We start from the raw sequence: 23,283 nt of genomic DNA on the forward strand, positions 1-23,283 counted from the left end.
TGAGTTCGAGAATGGGAAAGCAGCGTGTGACTTCCAAAATAGGATGTTAATTTCATGCTTTATTTAGAGGAAAAAATCATATAGTTAGGAGATCTTTCATATATTTTATTAGAATATGGTGATGTTGGAAGAAACAAATCGTGGGAAATTGTGCACATAAAAATTAAAGGGTTAAATCATTTTTCGACCCTAAATTTGATAATTATTTTTAATTTGGTGTTTAAATTTTTTTAAAATTAGACTCTAGATTTGACAATTGTCCTCATACTGGAGCCTAATCTATTATTTTGTTCAAATTAAGTCATGAACTTCGCAATTATTCCTACATTTGGGCGTAAACTTTTTGTTATACAAGTTAGTCCATAATATTTCCTTAAAACCCCTAAATTTTATATCTCAATATAAGAACAATTGTCAAGCTTAAGGCTTAACTTAAAAAAAATTAAACTCAAATAACGATTTAAAACCCCCCAAAAAATTATAAATCATTAATGAGATTTTGGTAGTATAGACAAAAGTTGAGGTTTCGAGATTTCAAGTATTTTAATTTGAGTTTTATGTGCAAATATCAATGTGTGGGTTCTTCCTTGAAATATAAATTTATTACGGTGCAAATTTAAATATATATTATAGTTTTCAGTTCATTGTATTTTTGCATTGAGTTAATTCTAGTGGTTCTATTCGATCAATCCAACATTAGAACGTACCATTAAGGTATGTAGAGATCAACTAAAAATTTCAAAAATTTTAAGAGGTTGAATTATTTTTAAAATACAAAGTTTGTGAAAATTTAAATGATTTAATAAATTTGAAGGGCATAATTAAAATTTTCCAAAAAACTAAGGTGCCAAGGCCCTTCTAGCTCCTATGATGTTTCACACTACATTAGACATACATCGTTTGCAATCTGTATTGTTTTTATACAAGTTTTTTTTTACAAGTAAATAACTACGTTATAATGGGAGAAAGGGTTTACAAACATAAAATCGAATCGAGGTGAAACTATAATTTTTTTTGAGGGGTCGAGATTGAGTTATATATTTTTATAAGTTAGATTGTAATTTCACCATTGTGCTGGTTTACATTTTTATAGTTTTTAAAAAGATTAAATAAAAAATTTATTATTTTTAAAAACAAATTATAATTTTACAATGTATTAACTTATAAAAGTATGGACTTTGAGAGGTCTAAAGCACAATTATCCCATTTTAATTTTCTTATTTAATTGATGGGAGGGATTATAAACTATTTTTTTTTTCATTTAACAAATGGGTCAAAACTCCTATCTACCCCTTTGGCTACACTTCTAGTTAAAAACAGGCTCGGCCTTGGGAGTTGTTTGTAGGGTGTGCAAAATTAGGATAAAATCGAAAAAATTCGGTTAATCGGTCGGTTAATCGAATTTTTTCGGTCGGGGGTTGGTTAATTATTTTTTGATTTTTCGGTTAACGGTTAATTTGGTTCGAAACCGATCAGAACCGAATTTTTTCAGTTTAACCGAAAAAATTAATAAATAAAATTATAATATATAAATAGGCCCACTATTCACCTAAACCCAATCCAAACCCAAGTATTCAACCCAACCCAATTACCCAACCCAACCCAATAATAAAAATTACAAATAATTTAATAAATAAAAATAAAATTCCAAAACTAAAACTAAAACTAAAGTCTAAAAGTCTAAAAATAATTTAATTATGTAATGATTCAATTCGGTTAATTCGGGTAATTTGGGTAATTCGGTTAATTCGGATAATTCGGTTAATTCGGGTACTTCGGTTAATTAGGTTAATTCGGTTAATTCGGTTAACCGACCGAATTAACCGAAAAATTTCGATTCGGTTAATTTTTTGAAAAAATTTTGGTTCGATTAACGGTTAAAATTTTTGAAATGTCGGTTAATGTTATTTCGGGTCGGTTAACCGAATGAACACCTTTAGTTGTTTGGAGGTGTGGCCGCTCAGGGCGTAAGGCTAAAAGGGGTCTAAAATATTATTTTTCAGTTTTTAAGGGTCAATATTTTTTTTTAGCTTTTAAGGGCCCAAATTTTTTTTACCAACTTTTAAATGGCCTAAAATTTTTTTTCTCAAACTTTTAAGGAATTTAAAATCTCATTTTATTATTTTATCCAGGGTTCCAAAAATATTAAAAGAACGGACCTGGTTAAAAATAAACCTAACTAAGAATCAAATCATCAACTCGATTTTACACTCACTAATAATTTAATTTGGTTAGATAAAATTATTATTTGTTAAAGGGGGAAAACATAAATATTCCAATTTAATATAAAATAAATATGGAAACAAAAGATAGGGTATTAGAAAGTTGAATTTAATTCAGGCCAACTATGTATCAGCTGTGCGGTCTCCATTTTGAGGGACGTCTCAATCCATTTATTGTGTTCATTTGTTAAATCAAACCAAATTTGAAGTTAGGTTTTCGGTTTAACGATTTAATTGGTCTAAACGGTTATTAATGCTAATAAAAAACAGGTTTTTAACTCAATTAAATTGGTTTATATCGATTCACAACTCAACTGATTTAAAGTTTTTTTTTTAAATCAATACCCTAAATAATTTCTAGATCAACCGACTGACCCGATTTGGTTCGTATAACAATAATTGGAACTAAGTTATAGTATTAATATAACATTTTAATTCATGTTAAGAGCTTTTATTTTATGTATAAATTGAAAGTTATTTAAATGTGTGTTTTCATTATAATTTAATTTGATATAAATTAATTTATCAATTTTTATATAATTATTATAAATTTAACTAGTTTTATTATTATTTATTTAGTGTTAATTAATTTATCAGTATGCTCAATTTTAGCAATGCAAAATTATTATTTAGAAGGTAATTTTTGTTTCAATTTAGAAAGGTCAAAGGCTAAATACAAATAGATTAAGAACTCAAATAGTCCAAATTAATAGATAAAATATTAAAATTTATTTTATAAATTAATATTTATATATTTATAAAATTATAATTATAATTTAATTCTATTCGTAATAAAATTTTAGGTCTAACTAATTAAATTTAAAAAAAATCACTTAAATACATTAAAATCTGATATTAACTCAGTTAATAAAAACAAAAGTTTTAGACCTTAAGTATTTGAGACTTATCATGCACGATTAAAGTATATAAATCTTCGAGTTTTACCATGAACATGTTGTCATATGTCTTATATTTATATGCGTGAATTTTGTCTGATTCTTTTCAGGTTAATCCGATTTTTCATCTGTGGTGCGTTTTATTGATTAGATTCTACCTTGCATTTAATTATCTATATTTTACTTCAATTTTTCTTTTTTACTTTTAAGTAAAATTTAATTTTGTAATTAATTAAGCGAGATATCACACAATCACATATCCATCAAGTCCCGTCACGTGGAATGTCTTCAGGCACGTGGTAGACATGCCAGCTCAGCATGATTTAAAACCCCCCATTTTTTTTTCTGAAACCGACAACTAATCTTTTTCAAGTCTTATTACTTCAGAGCCGCCCAACTGCCCGAACCCATCTCCATTAAAATCAAAACATCACAACCGTCTATCCCACATCATGGACCACACACATTCCCATCAACGGCTCACATAAAATCATCAACTACAATCTGATTATCATTTAATATTTTGGATACTCTAAATCATTTAATATTTCGCCAGGGTATATTTCATCCGAAGCCATTATTCTATTAAAAAATTTACATTTTAATCACTAAATTTTAAAAAGTTATAAAATAATTATCAAAATTGTTTAAAAGATATAATTTTAAGTCATCAGGTTGCTAAAATTGCTATTATATAATTTTTTATGTTCGCATAATTTAGACTGATCAAAAATTTTCTTTCTCTTTCTTTTCTACAGTTCAATTTTTTTCATCAAATAACTTTAAACGTTATAAATTTTCTAACTAAAATCTAAACAACTTTATTCTACAATTTTTAATACTGACCATCAAATTGAATTGGGTCTAAAATATGTTTTATTTTTTTTATGGTTACTGATCCACCATACCAATTATTAAATCATCACTTGGAGATCGCTGATCAATTTTTTTTTAGAAAACCTTAATAGTCTAGTAACTTAAATACAAATGATGATTCAGCGATTGAAATAGTGAATTAGTACCAATTGAGCTACAAGTAACATACTTATTTGACAATCAGTGTCGAAGATCGCAAAAAAAAGCTATTTAAGTTTTGATTTACAGATTTCTGATGTTTGAAGTTGTTTTATAAAAAAAAAACTAAACAATAAAAAAAGAGAGAAATGAGAAATTTCAATTAATTCAAGCGGTGTAAAAAAGAAAGCTGTATAACAAATTTGATAGTCAAGTGACTTAATTGAAAACTTTCTAATACTTTGACCATTTTATAATTTTTTAAAGTTAAATAATAAAAATATAAATTTACTAATAATTTAATGACCTTGATGCAATTTACCCTATTTTTCCTTACATCTTTCTTCTATAAATTCCAATGGCCATGCATTTCGATCTCAAAAAAAAAGAAAAAAAAAGAGCAGTGAAGAAAGATGATCAAAATGGGTTTTATTGTTTTGGCCTTGATGGTGGTTTCCGCCGCGACGGTGGTTACGGCGGCTGACGAGAGTGGGTTAGCGAATGAGTGCAGCAAAGATTTCCAGAGCGTGATGACTTGCTTAAGCTTTGCTCAAGGAAAAGCAGCGTCGCCGTCGAAGGAGTGCTGTAATTCAGTGGCGGGGATTAAAGAGAATAAACCCAAATGTTTGTGTTATATTTTGCAACAAACACAAACCTCTGGTGCTCAAAATCTCAAAAGCTTAGGTGTTCAAGAAGATAAGCTGTTTCAGTTACCATCGGCTTGTCAATTGAAGAACGCTAGCGTCAGTGATTGCCCAAGTAAGTTAGATTTTTTAATTTTTTTTCTTAAATCCCTCTTCGATATTCGTGTCCGATCCAGCTTAAAAAAAAAGAGAAATTAAACATTTTTTTTGCACTTGCATGATCTTAAATTTGGATAACATGCATACATTTTTACTAGGCCGATTTATCAAAATATGCCGATTTTTTAAATATTTTGAGAATTTATGCTTTTTTTTTCTTTTGAAATTTACCGAAATATGCGAGAGAATAAAAATAGTCTCAGGTAAAAATGGTTTATATCTTTATAATTTTAAAAAAATTAAATTAAAATTTTATTATTTTAAAGGATTTAAAGTGTAATTTTATTTTTATTAATTTAAAATTTTTAAAAATTTAAAAGATTAAAATAATAAAATTTAAATTTTAGAGGGGATTGGGCTCTTGTCTGCCCCTAAATTTGCCCCTATAAGCGTTTTCATTGCAAATCAGTGAAAAGTTATTGTTGACCTAAAAGCACATTTTCAGTGTGAATCAATGAAAAATGATCGTTGATCTAAAAGCCTGTACTTCTTTTCAAAAAGACGTGTTTTCACTTTCTTTTCAAAAAGACTTATATCGATAAATTTTAAAAAATAAAATCACCTTTTTCACTAAAATAAAATAAAATAAAATAAAATTTTAATTTTTATTATATTAAATTGTTTTTAAATGTAATTATTTTAGGGTATTTTCGTAATTATATGGCATGATTGGGTAGATTTTTCTAAAGTTGGCCCTACTTAGATTAATTTTAGAGTTAGACCTATCATATCATCTATTTAATCGAATTGACCCGTTGAATTAATTGAACCGATAAAACCGATAAATTAATTATAGTTAATTTGATTATCAGTCCGGTTTTTTCAGAATATTTTCCTGTTATCTTTTGTACTTTTTTTTACTAATTTAAATATAAAAATAATCATAAGTTCTTATTTTCCTTTTTGTCTTCAATTAAATGAAAAAATTCAGAGCTTCTTGGGTTATCTCCGAGCTCACCAGACGCCGCCATCTTCACCAACTCCTCCTCTAAAGCAACGACACCCAGTACTTCAGCAACCACCGCAACGCCGTCTTCCGCGGCGGATAAAACCGATAGCAAATCCAGTGGAACCAAGCTTGGTCCCCACTTCGTCGGTTCCACGGCGGCGCTACTGGTTGCTACAGCGGCCGTGTTTTTCCTTGTATTCCCAGCTGGATTTGCTTCAATAGTTTAGGGTTTTTGCATGGGATTTCGAGATTTGGGGGTTTATTTATTGTTGAAGTCCTTTTGTTTTTAAACAGTCTCAGAAAAAAGATGGACTGAGTTGACAATTATGATTATTTTCGTTTATTTTTCCTTTTTGCCCTTTAAATTAAAACTAGTATATTTTCCCAGCTTCACCTGGGAAATCCTTTTATATATATTTTTAAAATTTTATAAATAATAATTATAATTATAAAAAAATTTATTTCAGCACACTGGAATTTAATTTACGTTTTTCTGTATTGATAATAATATTAATATCTCTACATTCTTTTACATTAATAATAATATTGATATACCTGAAATAAAAACAATATATATTTCAATTTATTTTGTTTAGAATAGTAATTTTTTTAAATCAAAATAAAATATTAATTATTTGAATTATTGTAAAATTTGATATTCAATTTATATAAATTAAAATTTAAAATTTTTTAAAAAATAAAACTCAAATGTTATTATAATAAAATCATCAAAAACTAAAATTTTACCATTATAATTATACTTAAAAAATAGAAAAGGACACGTATCACGAGGAAGGCCCTTTTATATAGAGTTATATAGATATGGTGATTTCTTTACGTTTTACGTTAAAAATAGTACTTGATTTTATGAAAACATTTTTTTAATATTATTAAAATTAAAATTTTAGTATATCGTGAAATAATTTCATCAGTTTTAGTTTTTGTGTTTTATTTTCAAAATTTTCAAAATTGTTAAATTTAATGTTAATTTATATATTTAAAAATATATAATAAATATAATATTAAATGTATAACATGGAATTAACTTGTTATTTTTACATAATATTCATAGAAAAATCATATTATTTTTATTAATAAATTCAAATTGAAGGACATCAACTAAATTCATAATTTGTTAATTTAATGTTTGATACGTGTGTTCTAGTAAAAAAAACATATGTGTGTTCTTGTATATTTTTACGATAGTGAAAATGTAATTTCATTATTTTAATAGTCTATATATTTATAATTTTTAAAAAATTAAATTAAATTTTTATTTTTTAAGGAGAAAATTATAATTTTACCAATACTGATTTAAAATTTTATAAATTATAAAGGGTTTAAATAGAAAATTTTTTATTTAAATTAAATTGGACATTGAAATCATACTCAAATACCAAATAAATATTAACCCTAATAAAATGATAAAATCTCCCTTTTATACAAGAGTAGTTCATAGATTGGTGGTACAGGTGCTAACGGCCTGCCCAAAATATGTGAGGGTTCGGGTAAAAATATAGGCCCGAAATATGGAATTGGACAAAAAAATGAGGCTCGTTTAGAAAACGGCCGGGCCTCGAGCACCACTTTTTTGACCCCAGGCCCGGCCCGACCCATGAGCACCTCTAATTGGTGGGTGACTCGCCTTGGTCCGGGCTTGGATAAAAAGTTTTGTCAATAGTCAGACTTGAATTTAAATAAAATAATTTTTAAATATTTTTATTTAAATTTAATCATTAAAATATATAAATATCAATATGAAAATATATTTAATTAGTTTTAAATAATAGCATATGCTTTTTAGGTGGGCTGGGTTTGAACTCCGGATTATTTTTTTAAAATTTTTTTTAAATCGAGCCTCGATCCGGCCTGCCTATTACCGTCTATTCTTTGTTACCTATTCGTCACCGCATTTAATTATTTTTAGGGCAAATAATTCCCCCTATTTCCTTCACTATTTCCCTCTCTCTCTCTTTCGCTCTCCCTTCACGAATCTTCAAAATCATAATTCATATCTCCCTTTATCGCTGTCTCAAATGTCTCAGGTATTTTTTTCATTCCAATTCTCTTAAATTTCCCCCTTTTTTGTGATCCATTCATCAATCCCAATAGATCTAACGTAAATTTTACATTGAATTTTCAATTCGTTAAGCGAAAAACTAGGGTTGTTTTGGATTTTATTGCTTATTTTATGATTTTTGGGATATTGTGTAAGGTGATTTGATTTTTCTTTGTTTTGATTTTTTGTGGGTTCAGGTTGATAATAGAAATTCTTCTGCTGCCAAGCGTGCTAGAACGGATGGTATGTTAATGCATTGTGTTTAGTGTGCTTTTTGTTTGTGTTTGATTTTGGGAATTGTTGTGATTTTTTTTGTTGAAATTTGTAGGTAGTCGTAGGGAAGATGATTGGACATGCCCTAGTTGTGGGAATGTCAACTTTTCATTTAGGACTACTTGTAATATGCGCAATTGCACTCAACCTAGGCCAGCTGATCATAATTCTGTAAGTATTGATGTTATTGGGCTATTCGGCCTCATCGTGTAGCTGTTTGAAGTTTTGAATTGGGTGGATTTTTATTGTTGTAGTTTTGGCTCATATTGAATTATTGTTAATTGAAATTTTTTTACATGGTGTATTCTTGGGAATATGTGGCCTAGCATGTTGTATTAATGAATTTAATAATTGGTTCTGTGCTGACATAGTGGAAAAAGATTAGAGTGTGTGTTGTGTAGTACCGAGTTGTATGCTTTGCTTCAGTCGGTCCATGTAATCTATTTTCTTTAAAAAATCTGTTGATAATCCCCCTTTTCAATTTGTTTGTTATCTCGCCTGAAGTTATCCCCCCCCCTTTGTTTCTTATTCTCCTATTGTTCTAAGGTTAAGATGGTATTTTTTTCCTTGCAGAAATCTGCCGCCAAGCCTCTACAAGCCCCACAGAATTACTCATCTTCTGCTCCTTACGTAGGTCCTGGTGCACCATCTTCAATGTATATGGGTGTACCACCTTATGGGTCTTCCCTTTTCAATGGTCCTTCTATTCCTCCATATGAAGCTCCTTTTTCTGGAGGATCAGCTTATCATTACAATTATGGCAATCGTCTTCCCGGTGGCAGTCCCTTTCAGCCGTTGCATATGTCTGGACCACCCCCTTATTCTAGTGGCTCTATGATTGGAAATGGTATCGGTAATTTGTTTTTGTCAGTTTGTAGTTGCTATTCCTTTCGTTTTACTCATTCTACTCTCCTGTTTGTACTTGCGTGCTAGTAAATTCTTGACATAGGAACACTTGAATATGATTCATTCTTAACTGCAAAGTGTGCTCAGCCATTTCCATGCATATATTGGTCACTTTAAGTAATGTATTAAAGTATCACATCGGTAAGTTGTTAATTACTCTTTTCCAGGTGGGATGTATGGCATGCCTCCTTTGATGGACCGGTATGGCTTGGGCTTGCCCATGGGTCCCCCTCCAATGGTATGTTCAGAAGTTTATTGCTAGTTTCAAATGACTCTTCGTTAAGACTGTCAAATTAAGAATTTTTAGTTTAGTGTTTAGTAGCACTTATCTATGTCTGTAATTGCACATTTTCTGGGTTTGGAATCAGAAACTTTATTTACTTGATGTATTGATGGTTGGCAATTCTGTGTTAAGTATGGATGGATTTATCTGCATTTAAGACTTCAGTAAAAGCATGTCTTATTACCAACAGGCATACTGCGGATTAGTTCTAGATTTTTCCTAATTTTTTTGGACCATAATTTTTAAACTTTTGGTGGAGCAACAGTCTTTTATATGCAAATTGAAGTTTATGATATAATATATATTTTCATCTACAGGGACCAAGGCCAGGGTTTTTTCCAGATGATAAATCACAGAAAAAGGGTGCTGGTATGTCATTTCTCTACTTTTTACGGTAAAAGAGGTTATTTTCTGGGCAATACAACAATTTTGTGCAACAATTTTATTGACTTTTCTTCTAATCTTTTGTAGATGCTACACGTGATAATGATTGGACATGCCCTAAATGTGGCAATATTAACTTCTCTTTTAGAACTGTCTGTAACATGCGGAAATGCAACACACCTAAGCCTGGACCTCAGGTTTTTGTTGATTTATTTTTATATATACATGTTAACACAGCATAACTACTCTTTGTTGTTTAAGTTGCCTTTGGTATTTTGAAAACCGAAAAACATATAAAATACTGCACTCCATTTTTTGTGTTATGATTCAATTTTTTATTTATAACGATTTTGTCTTGTAATTGCAGGCTGCAAAACAAGATAAAAATTCAAGTGAGTTCTTTTAAATTTGTAAAAATCATTGTCTTATGTTCTGTAATTTAATGCATATGTATTTTGTGCTTTTTAGAACAAAAACTGCCTGAGGGAAGCTGGAAGTGTGAGAAATGTAGCAATATTAACTATCCTTTTAGGACAAAGTGCAACAGACAAAATTGTGGGGCTGAAAAACCGGCTGAGTCAAAGAAGTCCCCCTCACCAACAGCAAATGAAAGCGATCAGGTTCGTGGTCTGATGCATTTTCTCTATTGGCTGGTTTGTTACTTGAAGTTGTTTATGTTGACCGGATTTGTAGATTTGTAGAAATTAAGAACGCAGTTAGTTTTCAATACTTCAAATTCTTCTTGGTTAAAGAATTGTTCGAGCTATCCCTTCTCTCAATTTTACTTAAGTATTTTCAACTATTCCTATGTTCAGTGAATTGTAGTACACACTACACACACTCATGAATGTTACCTTAGTTACTCTTTCTCTTTTGTCTTTCTTTCCATTGATTTTCTATTATCTACTGTTCCAGTGAGTACTAGGACATGTTTGAGGGTTGAGAAGGTCCAGAGTCGTCGTCCAGCGTTGCTCAGTATGGGTGTCTGAAAGTCAGTCTTGTCGTCCTCATGTTGCTGCGGTTGTCGAGTTACTCACCTTCTCATGATCAGTGTCCAGTTGTATTAATGCTATGGTATTTCCGGTCTTTATGGATCATAGATGCATCATTGTGTCAGCCATCTAATCTGGAAAATATTTTAATGTTGATTCTGGTTTTATCTGTTAGTTAGGTTTTGTACTTTGGAATCAACTCATTTATTCTAGTGACAATGTTACTATGGACTTAGATATGTTGCTACACTTGCCAAGTGGGGAAAAAATACTACTGTTGGCTGCACATTTCTGTTTTTTTCATTCAATTTTTCTACTTGTCCATTTTGAGTTGTCGTTGTTTTAACGGGAAACTTCTGTTAGAAATAACAAGTACTTAGCCTCAAATATTAACTAGTTTCTTCAGTTGTTTTCATACTTGACATGGTCTGGTGAGAGATCTATTGTTGTGCTTTTGAAAGATTTGCTTTAAAACCTTTTGGAAAAATCACACTTGGCACAATATGAAAATAACCGGAGTGTGATTGGTTACAAAATCACAATGTCTCATATTTTGTCACCTCATAGGTTAAGCTTAGTCCACCTATGGCACACATTATGATTGCGTTGATGTTAAAATACTCTGGTTAATGTTGCTGCATGTTGTATGTATCCTTTCTCGTCTTTCAATGGTTGCTACTGTTTTCTTATCAGTATTGCATGCTTGAAAGATTTGCATTGGAATATTTTGGAAATTGATTGCCCGATTTGAAAATTACTGGAGTATGTTGGTCACATGCATTGATGTTAAAGTACTCGGGTTAATCTGCATGTAGTATTTATTCATTCTGTCATTGAATGATGTTGGTCTTTGTCTTGAATCGAGAATACAACCGTTCTCTTATCAGTATTACATGTTGCATAAATCCCTCGATGCTCATACAAGCATCTAGAAAAATGCAGGTCTGATTTTAAAGCTGAGGAAGCTGCTATAGAATGCCTGTATCGATGTTAATAATCGGATTGTTTCGTTTTTGTTTGTAAGCCTTGTCAGCTCTTGTGGTAATACTTGCAAGTTCTTTTTTGCTCCATTTTCTACTGAGTGTTGTCTGTTAAGATCGATTATGGAATATATTTGCAATTATTATACAGTATTTTGGCTTTTAAAGATCCAAATTGAAATCAAATTGAACCGAACCTTTCAGTGGTTTGAATCGGTTTGGTTCATCATTTTTTTAATTTTTTTAGAACTGTTTTTTTTTATATTAAAGTTACTTTCACTCATTTAAATATGAAGTTTTTATTTTCGTACTGTAAACGTTTTTAGTTTTTATATTTAGAAATTAAAAAAACCCAATTTTGTTTGGATAATTTTGGTTTATCAACTTGTGAAATGAATTGATTTAAAGTTTTTATGAATTGAATTTGTTTCAGGTTCAGATTTGGTTTGGGTTCGTTGTAATTATATATTTTCTAATAGAAATTATTAATTTATTATATTTATAAGTAAAATTATATTATAATATAATATTCATTGTATTTTTATGAAAATTAAAATTTGTTATGGCTATTTATTAACATCGAAATGATATAATGTTAATTCGATGTTACAAGTAAATTAAGTTGATGTCTTGAGCTTTGATTTAAATAAAAAAAATTTAAACATTAGAACGGAAATATCAATATTATAATATTTGTATCTATATACTATTATTTTAATGTTTAAATGAGTTGATGTTACCTCTAGATCACCAGTTTAGCTGTTAAAGTATGAAAATTATGTACACTATTGTGGGATTTGAACTCTTTTACTACTAAATTGAAGTTAAATATTGATATATTTATACATTTTAATCTTAATTATGCACATTTTACTGTTTTTATCAGTTGTATATATCAATAATGTGTTTGATGAAGTTGGTGTCGTAAGTTAAATCGACATCGACTCGAGATTGGTAATAAAACAATGAACATTTAAATCCATTTGTTTTAATTAGTATCTTAATTTTTGTGTTTTATATTTTTGGTTTTTATAAGCATATGTATGGGATGAGGTTTTTAATTATTATTAGGGTTTGTTTGGACAACACAGGATTATTAATGAGAGTAATTATACTCTTGTAATTATAAAGAAATGTAATTATACAGTTAAATAATTTATATTTTTTAAAAATATTAATTACTATAAAAAATTATCAGCATGATAAAAATAATTTGTAAATAAGTAATAAAAATAATAATTAAATCATCATATGTATTATGTTAGTCTAAAAACATGGTTGATAATTGCATTACTAATAAAATAGTAAGAAAATAAACATCATAAGTCATTGTATTTAATTGTTCTAGTGTACGTTTGTTGGGTCAATTCTTTTATAATATTTAATGTATGTTTTTTATTGTTATTTGAATTTGAATCTGAATAATTATTTTAATTTAAAAAAAATATAATTTTCAAAGTAGGGATCATAGAAATTACAACTTAATTTGATTTTTTTTATGCTATACTAAGGTGATAATGTTAACATGAGAAATATCTTAATAAAATAACAAATGTTTTTTTAATTACATTTTGAAGCCTTGAAAGTCTCATACTAAAAAAATTGTAAGTTGTTTATGATGCTTGTGTTTAGCGCCATTATCCTATACGGTATCATATTTCACGATATTGTGTAATTTTTTTTATTTACATGATTAGTATTGATTTTATAATATTTGTGTTCACAATTCAAATATCTCATTATAAAAAATTATATAGATTTAATTTGAAGAAAGACTTATTCTTTTTTGTAATACTTAAATTAAGAAAAAAATATTATAAAATTTATAATAAATAATATTTATAAAAAGGATTTTCTAAATTGTTTAGGAATTTCATACCATTCTTTATAAAAATATAAATTTTTTGTCATAACTTAATAAAAATATTTTTTTATGAATAAAAAAATTATTTTTATAGTATATAGTAAATAAGTTATATCTGTATTATAATATTTTTATAATAAATAATAAAGTTTTTGACCCAGCTTTAGAATATTTTTAGAATTTAAATAATATAATTTTTTGTTATAACTTTATAAAATACACAAATGACTTTTATAATATATAAATTTATTACTTAATCATCTCAAACACTTATACATGTTTATGCTTATAATAAAATTTTTATAATCTATATAAAAATAAATTTTTTGGCCTAAGCATAGTTAGTAAACAGATCTCATCATTAATGAAATAAAAAAAATAGTGGTAAATAAACACTAATAAATTTATTCAACATAATTAGTTATAATTTTTACATTTTTAGACTTGTTAGTTAATGAAATAAAATTTAGTGAAAGATTTATAGATAAATATTAATAAGTTTATTAAACATAATTAAATATTAACTATAATTATTAATTTTTTAATATTGTTGGGCAAGTTAACATATAATGGAAAATGTTTTTTAAAAAGAAAACGTGGCAAATAAAAAAAAGCTTTTTTGAAAAAGAAAACAAACATAATAAAAAATGGGTAAATATAAAAAATATAAAATGTAGACAATATTTAAAATGATTTATTCCTATAAAAATATATAAAGTTTTTAAATACGTCACATTTAACGCGTTGTATATATGTATGAAAAAGCAGTCTGGGGACCAAACCATTAGGAGGAAGAAGCAGATGGAAGATGGGGTCACTTGTGAAAGAACTAGCCGAAGGGGACCATCACAGTTGGGCGGTGGATAACAGGCTAGCTCACCATGAACATCAGGAGAGGTTGGGGAAGACTTGGCAGCGGCAAGTCAAGGAGAGGTTGGGTCAATGGATTTCTGACAGAAGTCCCATCAATCAGAATCAAAGATGGTTCCAGGAAAGAAGGAAGGCATGAATGAGGGGAGACTGGTCTAACATGATATGCTACAAGGATGAATCAGTCCAACAAAAGAAAATACGATAATATTTGAAACTTGCTCCCCAAGTTTACCCAAAATTATATATATACAGTTTTTCTCTAAAAATTTCCTGAGCCGCTCTCATCTCTCTGTTCCAGTAGAGATAAGGCAATTCTTGAAACCCTAAACTCGAATTCGAAGATTGTTTCTATTGGAATCATTCGATTTTCGAGTTATTTGCTCTCTGCCTCTGCATCACATTGCTATTTCTGATTCATTGGTTCCTTTGGATCCTGTTGCTTGTTTACTGCTTTGCAAACTTGATCGTTAAGGAGCTATGTCTGGTGATTCAAAATCCGGAGAATGGGAAGGTAAAGATGCATTGAAGACTTGGGTCTCTGATAGGTTATTGGCATTGCAGGGGTTTTCCACTCCCGAGTTCGTTGAGTATGCCATTGGACTAGCTAAGCAAGCGACATCGGCTGCTGATGTAGTAGGGAAGCTTGAAGAATACGGCTTGGCATTTTCCGATGATCTTCATTTGTTTGCTGAAGAAATCTTCTCCAATGTTCCTTGGAAAGTATCGCCTAGGAAGCGAAAGACTTACGACAATGAAGATGGCATTGGTACCGGTTTGGGAAAAGCTGTGTTTGAGGACCAGATTGAGTTTATCAAGGAATCCATGTTGAAGGTTGATGATGAGATGTCAATCGAGTCACCCGAGATTTCCAAGGCAAAATCCGAATTGGAGACGCTACATGAAGACCGGAGAACGTTGCCAATTTATGCACATCGAGATAGTCTGCTTAAAGCAATTGAAGAACATCAGGTTCTTGTTATCGTAGGTGAAACTGGTTCAGGGAAGACTACACAGATACCACAATATCTTCATGAAGCTGGTTACACGAAACGTGGGAAGGTTGCTTGTACACAGCCTCGAAGAGTTGCTGCTATAAGTGTTGCTGCTCGTGTTTCTCAAGAAATGGATGTCAAGCTCGGTCATGAAGTTGGTTATTCTATTCGTTTCGAAGATTGTACCTCGGAAAAGACTGTTTTGAAATATATGACAGATGGTAAGCTGTTGCGAGAATTGCTTGGCGAACCTGATCTCGCGAGCTATGGTGTGATAATGGTGGATGAGGCTCATGAAAGAACTGTCTCTACCGATGTTCTTTTCGGATTGTTGAAGGATATAGCACGATTTAGAAAAGATATCAAAATACTTATTTCAAGTGCTACACCTTATGCAAGCAAGTTCAGTGATTTTTTCGATTGTGCTCCGATTTATCGAATTCCCGGGAGACGGTATCCTGTTGAGATACAATATACAAAAGCACCAGTAGCGGATTACTTGGATGCTGCAATTGTTACAGTACTTCAAATCCATGTGACACAATCACCCGGAGATATTTTGGTGTTTCTTACGGGTCAAGAAGAAATCGAGTCTGCAGAAGAAATTTTGAAGCATAAGATAAGTGGGTTTGGGTCGGAAATTCCAGAACTTGTTATCTCCAAAATATTCTCAAACCTTCCGACCGAGCTTCAAGCGAAAATATTTCAACCGATTCCTATCGGTTCACGGAAGGTAGTCTTGGCAACAAATATTGCAGAAGCATCATTAACTGTTGATGGTATTAATTATGTTATTGATCCAGGCTTTTGCAAGATGGAATCTTATAATCCGAGGACTGGGATGGAGTCTTTGCAGGTAACATCAATCTCTAAAGCTTCTGCTGATCAACGTGCTGGTCGGTCTGGACGAACAGGTCCTGGTAAGTGTTTCCGATTGTACACTGCTGATAGTTATAAAACTAAATTGGATGATAATACGCCATCGGAGATACAACGGACCAACCTTACTAGTGTTGTTCTTTCTTTGAAGAGTCTCGGAATTCAGAATTTGCTGAATTTCGATTTTATGGATCCGCCATCGAATGAGGCTCTATTGAAAGCATTGGAACTTTTGTTTGCATTAGGTGCATTGAACAAACTTGGAGAGGTGACTAAAGTTGGTCGTCAAATGGCAGAGTTCCCTCTCGATCCAATGCTATCGAAAATGATAGTTGCTTCTGATAAGTATAAATGTTCGGATGAAGTTATTTCCATTGCTGCTATGCTTTCTGTTGGGAATTCGATCTTTTACCGTCCAAAAGACGAACAAGTTCGTGCTGATCACGCGAGGATGAGTTTTCATACCAGTAACGTCGGTGACCATATTGCTTTAATGAATGTTTACAATTCCTGGAGGGAAACGAACTACTCGACACAATGGTGTTACGAAAATTATGTTCAGGTTAGGAGCATGAGGCGTGCAAGAGACATCCGGGATCAACTAGAGGGTCTTTTAGAGAGAGTCGAAATCGAACTAACAGGCTGTCCTAATGATTTACAGGCTATAAAGAAGGCCATTATATCTGGATTTTTCTCTCATTCGGCCAGGTTGCAGAACTACGGTTCTTACCGAACTGTGAAGCATCCGCGGATCGTCCATATACATCCAAGGTCGGGCTTAGCAGACAACTTCCCGAGATGGGTTGTATACCATGAAGTAGTTCTTACCACCAAGGAATACATGAGAAATGTAACTGAGCTGAAACCGGAATGGCTGGTCGAAATAGCCCCACATTACTACCAAATGAAAGACGTCGAAGATGCCTGATCGAAGAAAATACCAAAGGGACTGGGCCAAGCTGCAGGGCGACCGGTGAAAACTGATTGATCCGATGAAAGAACAAGATCATATCCATATTTCATTAAAATCTGTTCTCTATTCACTACCTTTTTTTGAAGAAATTACAATTTCTTATCATTTTTATGTCTCTTTTGTTCAATATATTAGCCTGCTTGTTCAAAATTTCTAATGAATGTTTTTTAATCCAAAACTTCTCAGAGCTGAAGCATTAGTGATGTTCAATTGGATGACTTGCAAAGAACACTGAGCAGCATGGGGGCTATAGTTGGTATGTACTTTTTGGTTAGATTGATGTTCTATTCCTAGTCAGATTTGGGTCTAATCTATTTTGGTTAAATTAATTCAGTTTACTTCAAGTTTAATCAGTTAATTAAATCTTTGCATATACCCATAGATGGATACATGGTGTTAGAGACATTGTCTGATTCATGTTTGTTTTACGGATTTGTGGCTCTTCCTCTTCATAAAAATACAATGCATCTTATTATTATACCCTTAAAGTAAATTTTAATCCTTATTATTTATCTTGATATGCATTGTCATGGATAATGACTGGTATTATATTTATTATATATTTTATGTCAAATATGAAATTAAATTTATAATACTTACTTAAGGTTAGTTGTGAGTCTTAAATTAAAATATAGTAAAATAAGCTTTCAATAGTGTGACACTAGAACTGATGAAACTATATTATATATATTTATAAATTTATAACCGTAAGTATTAAACATTATAAAAATAGCCTAGGTCCATCCAAGAGTAATTGGGCCAAGAGAAAAGTCTCATTTGCTCGTCTTTTGGGTCTATTTAGTCCATATAACCCGTAGTCAGTCATACATAAATCATACTAATAAAAACCGAACTCATCGAATGGCCAGATACTTCTTTCAGATCGGCGGCCAAAGCGATATTAACTAAGAAAGTTGTTTGAATGGTTGTGCAATCAATTCAGGACTAAAAGCCACCATCATATGGAGCCTTAAGCAGTAGGAACTCCCGAAAACGGTTGTCGACGTCGCTAGTATGCATGCGGGACTCGGTGCTTGTTTCTTCTTGTTGTCCGATCTGCCAGTTTTCTGGCAAGGCATGTTGAAAACCTTGTGGGATTGCATTCATTGCTGGCTGAGATGTACTGGTAGGGTCGACATGCATAATGGGGTAGGTAAGTGAACCGTGTTTTGGTTCACTTGAAACCTGGGGATCATTTGACAGAAGAGAGAGAGCACGGTGAAGTTCTTGAGCTGTGCCGGTGCTTGAAGCAACCATAGATTGTTCTACACCTGCAAAATTTGACAAAAAACCTGTAAGCTCGTAACATCAGTTCCATCGCTCATTTATCATATTTCGGAAAGTTTATTGGCCCGTAAATACTTATCCAAGAATGAAATCTAGTACATAACAGGGTAGCACGTTGAGACTTCACCTCAACGGTCTCAACAGCATCGGTATTCAAGAATGAATGCAATTTCGTGTTAAAAGTAGCGGTAAAAGATGGCAACATTTATTGACATTCAAGCAAATGCATATCATATACCTTGTTTCCTAGTAGAAAAGCGAAAACATACCTCCATCGAGAACCTCAGCCGTGTTTTGCTTACCCTTAGAGGGTAGGAATTTGTTGAAATCATTACATCGCATCATGACGGGATTTGACAGCTGATTGATTGGAAGTTGCACCTGTTCATTGATGTTTCCAAGTTTCATAGGCATATAACTTGTCATTCGAGAGGACTTGGAGTAGAACGTGCCTTCCATCGCAAATTTCTTCTTGGGTCTAACATTATGAAGAATTGGGACTTCATTCCAGACAAAACTCGTATGTTGCTTCCCATCTGCAAAAAGCATAACTTATCAAAGCCTTACGTATTCACATCCCGATATCTATCATATTTACATGACCACAAGATGAAGATGATGATTTAGTTAACGAGCAACTCAAGCAGATAATTTGAGAGCTAAAAGGAAAGAAACCGAACAGAGTGTCATGATGATCTATCTATTCACGTAACAGGATCATACAACAAAAAACAATAAAAGTCAAGTTTAAAATGGTACCATATGATGATGAAATCCTTGCAGCATTGAAGTGGGTAGCTTCAGTTTGTGGTTTGCGGCGTCTTGCATTGTGGTCGGAAAGTCGCCGACGACAGCTTCGTTTGTTTACATCAAATTCCGACAGCGCATGGAACCTTTAGCATCAGCAACAACAATACAACATGATTATGATTTCAACATTCATTACGAAATAGACCCAAACCAAATAAATAAAAATTTCACCTGCTACATTGCTGGCAGAACCGGCGTTCCAGACCGCTTACAATGACCTTCGGACTCTTTGAATGGCTTTCACAAACTTTGTGTTTCCGATGATAATCTCGAGCAGAAGAAAGGTCAAGGTTACAACCTTCGACTTGGCAACGCACAACATGTGTGCTTCGACAATTCAGTTTGGATCTCTTTGCAGATAAAGGAGATGATGTGCTCAGAGTGGCAGAATAAGATGAATCCGTAGCATTGGTTCCCGTACTAAAATCTTCAGAGAATGTTTGTTTGCCAAGCTTTAAACTGAGTAATGGCTCACCAGAGCCAACAGAAGCCACGAGTGTCAAGGAAGTACTGGTTGTCTCAATCCCGGAAACTTCTTTCTTATTGCTAATATCATCTGGGATAGCTTCATAGGCATCCAAAGTAAATTTGGTCAATTTTGCCTCCCCCATAGATAAAGAATCAATGGATGCCGATTTCAAATTTTTAGACAAAGACGCAAGGCCTAAATCCGAGCCAGAACCACCACTACCACCAGCAACACTGGAAGAATTGAGAGACACAGAGTCCAATCCTCCTTCCCCTTCATCAATACCCCACTCTACGGGTCTTAGCCTTCTCGGGATTTCAGTTGGTGTTGCGTTTAACATTAGGTTTTCCCAGTCCCATTGCAACGGGGTCTGTTCGTTCCACTCCATCAGAGAGATAAAACTCATAGAACACTTCACACAATCATCATTTTATAAACTGGAAAATTCAGTCCCCAGATCCTGAAAATATAACAAGGCTTGCTTGGAAAAAAAAGTTTCAATCACATAACATAAAGCATAACACATGAAAGAACAGATAACTAAACTGAATCCCGGCATATCAAGAAAATAAACTGACCTCTAAATCTCACAGCATTGGACTTCAACCATCATTCTCGGATCTACATGGAACAAACTAGAAAAATTGTTAATCCACTTCAACGAAACAATAATTTCTCCACTCATTCCCGAAATATACACTAAAAAGGTTAACAGATACCACCCCAATCCACTACACTAGTACCAATTAGGTTCGACTAAACAAGCAATCACTTCTTAAACCAAACAAGTTTTAAGCAAATATCAATCTCCATCCATCTAAAACAAAAAACTTAAGCAACAACAACATCAAAATAGATCATAGATTAGACCTTGCAAATTCTGGATAAGATTAGCTATACTGGCTTTCCTCCTTCCTTTCATTATGACTAATACGAACTAGCTGAAGTTCAAAAGTGATCTATCCGTTCGAGCTCATACAATCAAAAGCCTGCATAAAGAGTACCAATTAAATCCCAAGTAAAATTTATATTAAAACTTTCTAAATAAATTCCACCACCAAAATCCTAAAGAATTTAATCCTTATCCAAAGTTGCTCAGACCCTTTGTTTAACTCGAAAAACCCATGTTCAAAACATATTCGGACTCCCGAAAATCCTTGAATATACCCCATATTCGAGTCTTATAGCCGAGTCTGAGTAACAAAACCCTAACCACCAATAATTCTAGGAACCAAATAATAGTAATACACAGTATTTAAAGTAAAGGAGAAACCATAAAAAAGGAACATTTCAATAATACACATTCAATCATCTAGAGCAATCAAACAAAATAATTGGTCCCAATTTGAGACCCACAAAGACAAATTTCATAAAAGAATCATTGCAATTATTAATTTTACTCATAAATATGAACTATATATTATATGGCCCCTGGCTATTTACTAGCTATCAATCATATCATATCGTTATTCTTTTTAAAGATTTGAATAAATTCTACCTTAGAAAATAAAAAGGAAGTGAACTATTTTCTTTCACTTTCCCGAGAAAACAAGAAAGAAAAAAAAGGAATCTATTGAAGAATTACAAAAAGAACTAATTAATAGAAGAAAGGAGGTGTTGAAGGAGATGGGTTTTAATCTGACCTGCTAATACAAAGAGATGTTTAACCATTTTCAGAAATTTGCAGAACCTCCGTTATTATTACTCTATTTGTTCCTTATGGCGTTTAATATTATATATATTATATGAAAAATAAAATAAAGGAACTTAAAAAGGTGAACTCAGTTACTTACCAATCAGAAGAAAATGGGAAATGAGTGGAAAGTTAAGAGCTTGAAAGGGAAAGGAAATCAAAAGGCAGAGCTGAGTTCTGACTCACTCCTTTTATTAGAGGCTGAAGTCAGAAAACGAGGGAAAGTGAACGAAAGTGAGGGTGAAAAAGGGAAAATAAACTTTTTTGAGGATAAATAATAAATAATAATTTCCCTTTTTCGAGGTTAAAGGATATTTTCGGTACCTAAATTGTTAAATCTCAACAAAATAAAAATAAAAATAATTTAATTATTATCAATTTAAAAAGTCAACAAACATAATTATTAGTCACGAGTTGAATTTTTTCTATTACATGATTTTTATCGGTATAATGATAAATTTAGTTTTTAAAGTTTACATATTTTATCGATTTGGTCCTAATTTAATAATTTAATCCCGCAATGTTTGTGTAAATGTGTAAATGTTGAGGTTGAATTTATTGAACTTTTTAGAATTAAAGCTAAAATGACAAAATATGTAAACATCAAAGGCTAAAATTGTTATTATACCAATTAAAATTATGTACAATTGACAAAAGACGTTAACTACGAAGTTAATTGTTCTTAGTTGCTCGCTTTCGAAATTGACAGAGATTAAATTATTCTAACTTTTTTGCGAGGGATAAATTTGCTCAATTTTGAAATTGAGAGAGACTGGAGACTGTATTTTTCTCTTTATTTTTGTTATTCTAATTATTTTAAGATGTAACTGGGTGAGTTGTAAAAAGTTTCAAGTTTGAATTTGAGTGAAATTTGATCTGTTGTGGTGAGGGAAAGAGGGGAGATGGAGCTAACTCTGAGAGAAATTTTTGAAGTGTCATCTGTTAAGAGTTGACAAACCCCTCAACGATGGTCGATATTGTGCTCAGGGTAGTTGTACTCGATTTTATCTTTGGGTTTTATCTTTCGACTACTAGTAAAAAAGTATTCATGAATGAAAATAAAAAAAGATGCTACATATTTAGCTATAAAAAAAGAGCAAACTATATCGAAGGTTACTAAACTATTAATAAGTTTATATTTTGGTCATTCAATTTCAAAAAGTTACAAAATGATCATTGAATTATTCGAAAGTTCTCATTTATGTCACTAGGCTATTAAAATCACTATTGTATGGCTTTCTCTATTCACATTGCCTACACTAATTAAAAGCTTTTTTCCCTAGTTTAATTTTTTTTTTCATAAAACAACTTTGAACATCACTTATCTTTGAACCAAAATCTAAATAACTTTTTTCTCTAATCTTCAACATTAACTATCAGATTGACTTGAATCTGATGTATGTTTTTCTACTTGTCGATTGGTACTGATCCATCAAACTTATCATCAAATCATCACTTAGAGCTTGCTAGCAAGACTTTATAAAAAAAACCTAATAGCCAATGACTTAAAGACTTTTGAGTAGTTCCAATGCCTATTTTATAACATTTTGAACTTGAGTGACTAAAATGTAAAATTACTAATAGTTTAGTGAACTTAGCTGTAGTTTACCCAAAAGTGCAATAATAATAAAAATGATGATGGTAATGATGATATAAATTTCTTGTGCCATCATGACAACAAG

At 31.4% G+C, this 23,283-nt stretch overlaps 4 protein-coding genes across 8 annotated transcripts; 3 read left to right on the forward strand and 1 right to left on the reverse strand.

Moving 5' to 3' along the window:
• The first annotated feature begins 4,504 nt into the window (after positions 1–4,504).
• LOC107898619 (non-specific lipid transfer protein GPI-anchored 1) lies at positions 4,505–6,350 on the forward strand. Its single transcript, XM_016824128.2, has 2 exons — positions 4,505–4,891; positions 5,867–6,350. Exons 1-2 carry the CDS (start codon positions 4,546–4,548, stop codon positions 6,109–6,111), a joined length of 591 nt encoding a protein of 196 aa, XP_016679617.1. The 5' UTR covers positions 4,505–4,545; the 3' UTR covers positions 6,112–6,350.
• Positions 6,351–7,755: 1,405 nt separating this feature from the next.
• Positions 7,756–14,564, forward strand: LOC107898617 (ranBP2-type zinc finger protein At1g67325). 4 transcript variants are annotated; one of them, XM_016824122.2, is made up of 10 exons: positions 7,756–7,929; positions 8,141–8,186; positions 8,272–8,387; positions 8,790–9,069; positions 9,290–9,360; positions 9,723–9,774; positions 9,877–9,986; positions 10,157–10,181; positions 10,258–10,409; positions 14,394–14,564. In XM_016824122.2, the coding sequence occupies exons 1-10, from the start codon at positions 7,921–7,923 to the stop codon at positions 14,490–14,492; spliced, it is 960 nt and encodes a 319-aa protein (XP_016679611.1). In that variant the 5' UTR covers positions 7,756–7,920; the 3' UTR covers positions 14,493–14,564. The 4 variants fall into 4 exon arrangements, with proteins under 4 accessions (XP_016679611.1, XP_016679612.1, XP_016679613.1 ...); XM_016824123.2 differs by having other exon boundaries at positions 8,790–9,063; XM_016824124.2 differs by lacking the exon at positions 14,394–14,564 and adding an exon at positions 10,705–11,084.
• Positions 14,565–14,975: 411 nt separating this feature from the next.
• On the forward strand, positions 14,976–18,675 carry LOC107898615 (pre-mRNA-splicing factor ATP-dependent RNA helicase DEAH1). Its single transcript, XM_041091054.1, has 5 exons — positions 14,976–16,223; positions 16,294–16,410; positions 16,615–16,931; positions 17,031–17,598; positions 18,286–18,675. The coding sequence occupies exons 1-2, from the start codon at positions 14,976–14,978 to the stop codon at positions 16,348–16,350; spliced, it is 1,305 nt and encodes a 434-aa protein (XP_040946988.1). The 3' UTR covers positions 16,351–16,410; positions 16,615–16,931; positions 17,031–17,598; positions 18,286–18,675.
• LOC107898614 (squamosa promoter-binding-like protein 2) lies at positions 18,011–20,345 on the reverse strand. Of its 2 annotated transcripts, none has more exons than XM_016824119.2 (4): positions 19,611–20,314; positions 19,389–19,522; positions 18,899–19,165; positions 18,011–18,613 (listed from the first exon to the last, which is right to left on the reverse strand). In XM_016824119.2, the coding sequence occupies exons 1-4, from the start codon at positions 20,312–20,314 to the stop codon at positions 18,288–18,290; spliced, it is 1,431 nt and encodes a 476-aa protein (XP_016679608.1). In that variant the 3' UTR covers positions 18,011–18,287.
• Positions 20,346–23,283: the final 2,938 nt, after the last annotated feature.

The sequence above is a fragment of the Gossypium hirsutum genome, chromosome D04 (genome assembly GCF_007990345.1).
Source record: "Gossypium hirsutum isolate 1008001.06 chromosome D04, Gossypium_hirsutum_v2.1, whole genome shotgun sequence".
Classification (NCBI taxonomy): domain Eukaryota; kingdom Viridiplantae; phylum Streptophyta; class Magnoliopsida; order Malvales; family Malvaceae; genus Gossypium; species Gossypium hirsutum.

Excerpts from the sequence above, each read along its gene's own strand:
- LOC107898619 (XM_016824128.2), top strand. The coding sequence starts at position 4,546 with ATGATCAAAATGGGTTTTATTGTTTTGGCCTTGATGGTGGTTTCCGCC. Across the intron at positions 4,892-5,866 it reads TAGCGTCAGTGATTGCCCAA|AGCTTCTTGGGTTATCTCCG; the intron begins GTAAGTTAGATT and ends GAAAAAATTCAG.
- LOC107898617 (XM_016824122.2), top strand. Across the intron at positions 8,187-8,271 it reads CAAGCGTGCTAGAACGGATG|GTAGTCGTAGGGAAGATGAT; the intron begins GTATGTTAATGC and ends TGAAATTTGTAG. Across the intron at positions 9,070-9,289 it reads TATGATTGGAAATGGTATCG|GTGGGATGTATGGCATGCCT; the intron begins GTAATTTGTTTT and ends ACTCTTTTCCAG.
- LOC107898615 (XM_041091054.1), top strand. The coding sequence starts at position 14,976 with ATGTCTGGTGATTCAAAATCCGGAGAATGGGAAGGTAAAGATGCATTG. Across the intron at positions 16,224-16,293 it reads TTCCTATCGGTTCACGGAAG|GCTTTTGCAAGATGGAATCT; the intron begins GTAGTCTTGGCA and ends TTATTGATCCAG.
- LOC107898614 (XM_016824119.2), bottom strand. The coding sequence starts at position 20,314 with ATGAGTTTTATCTCTCTGATGGAGTGGAACGAACAGACCCCGTTGCAA. Across the intron at positions 19,523-19,610 it reads TTCTGCCAGCAATGTAGCAG|GTTCCATGCGCTGTCGGAAT; the intron begins GTGAAATTTTTA and ends CTGATGCTAAAG. Across the intron at positions 19,166-19,388 it reads AAGGATTTCATCATCATATG|ATGGGAAGCAACATACGAGT; the intron begins GTACCATTTTAA and ends TGCTTTTTGCAG.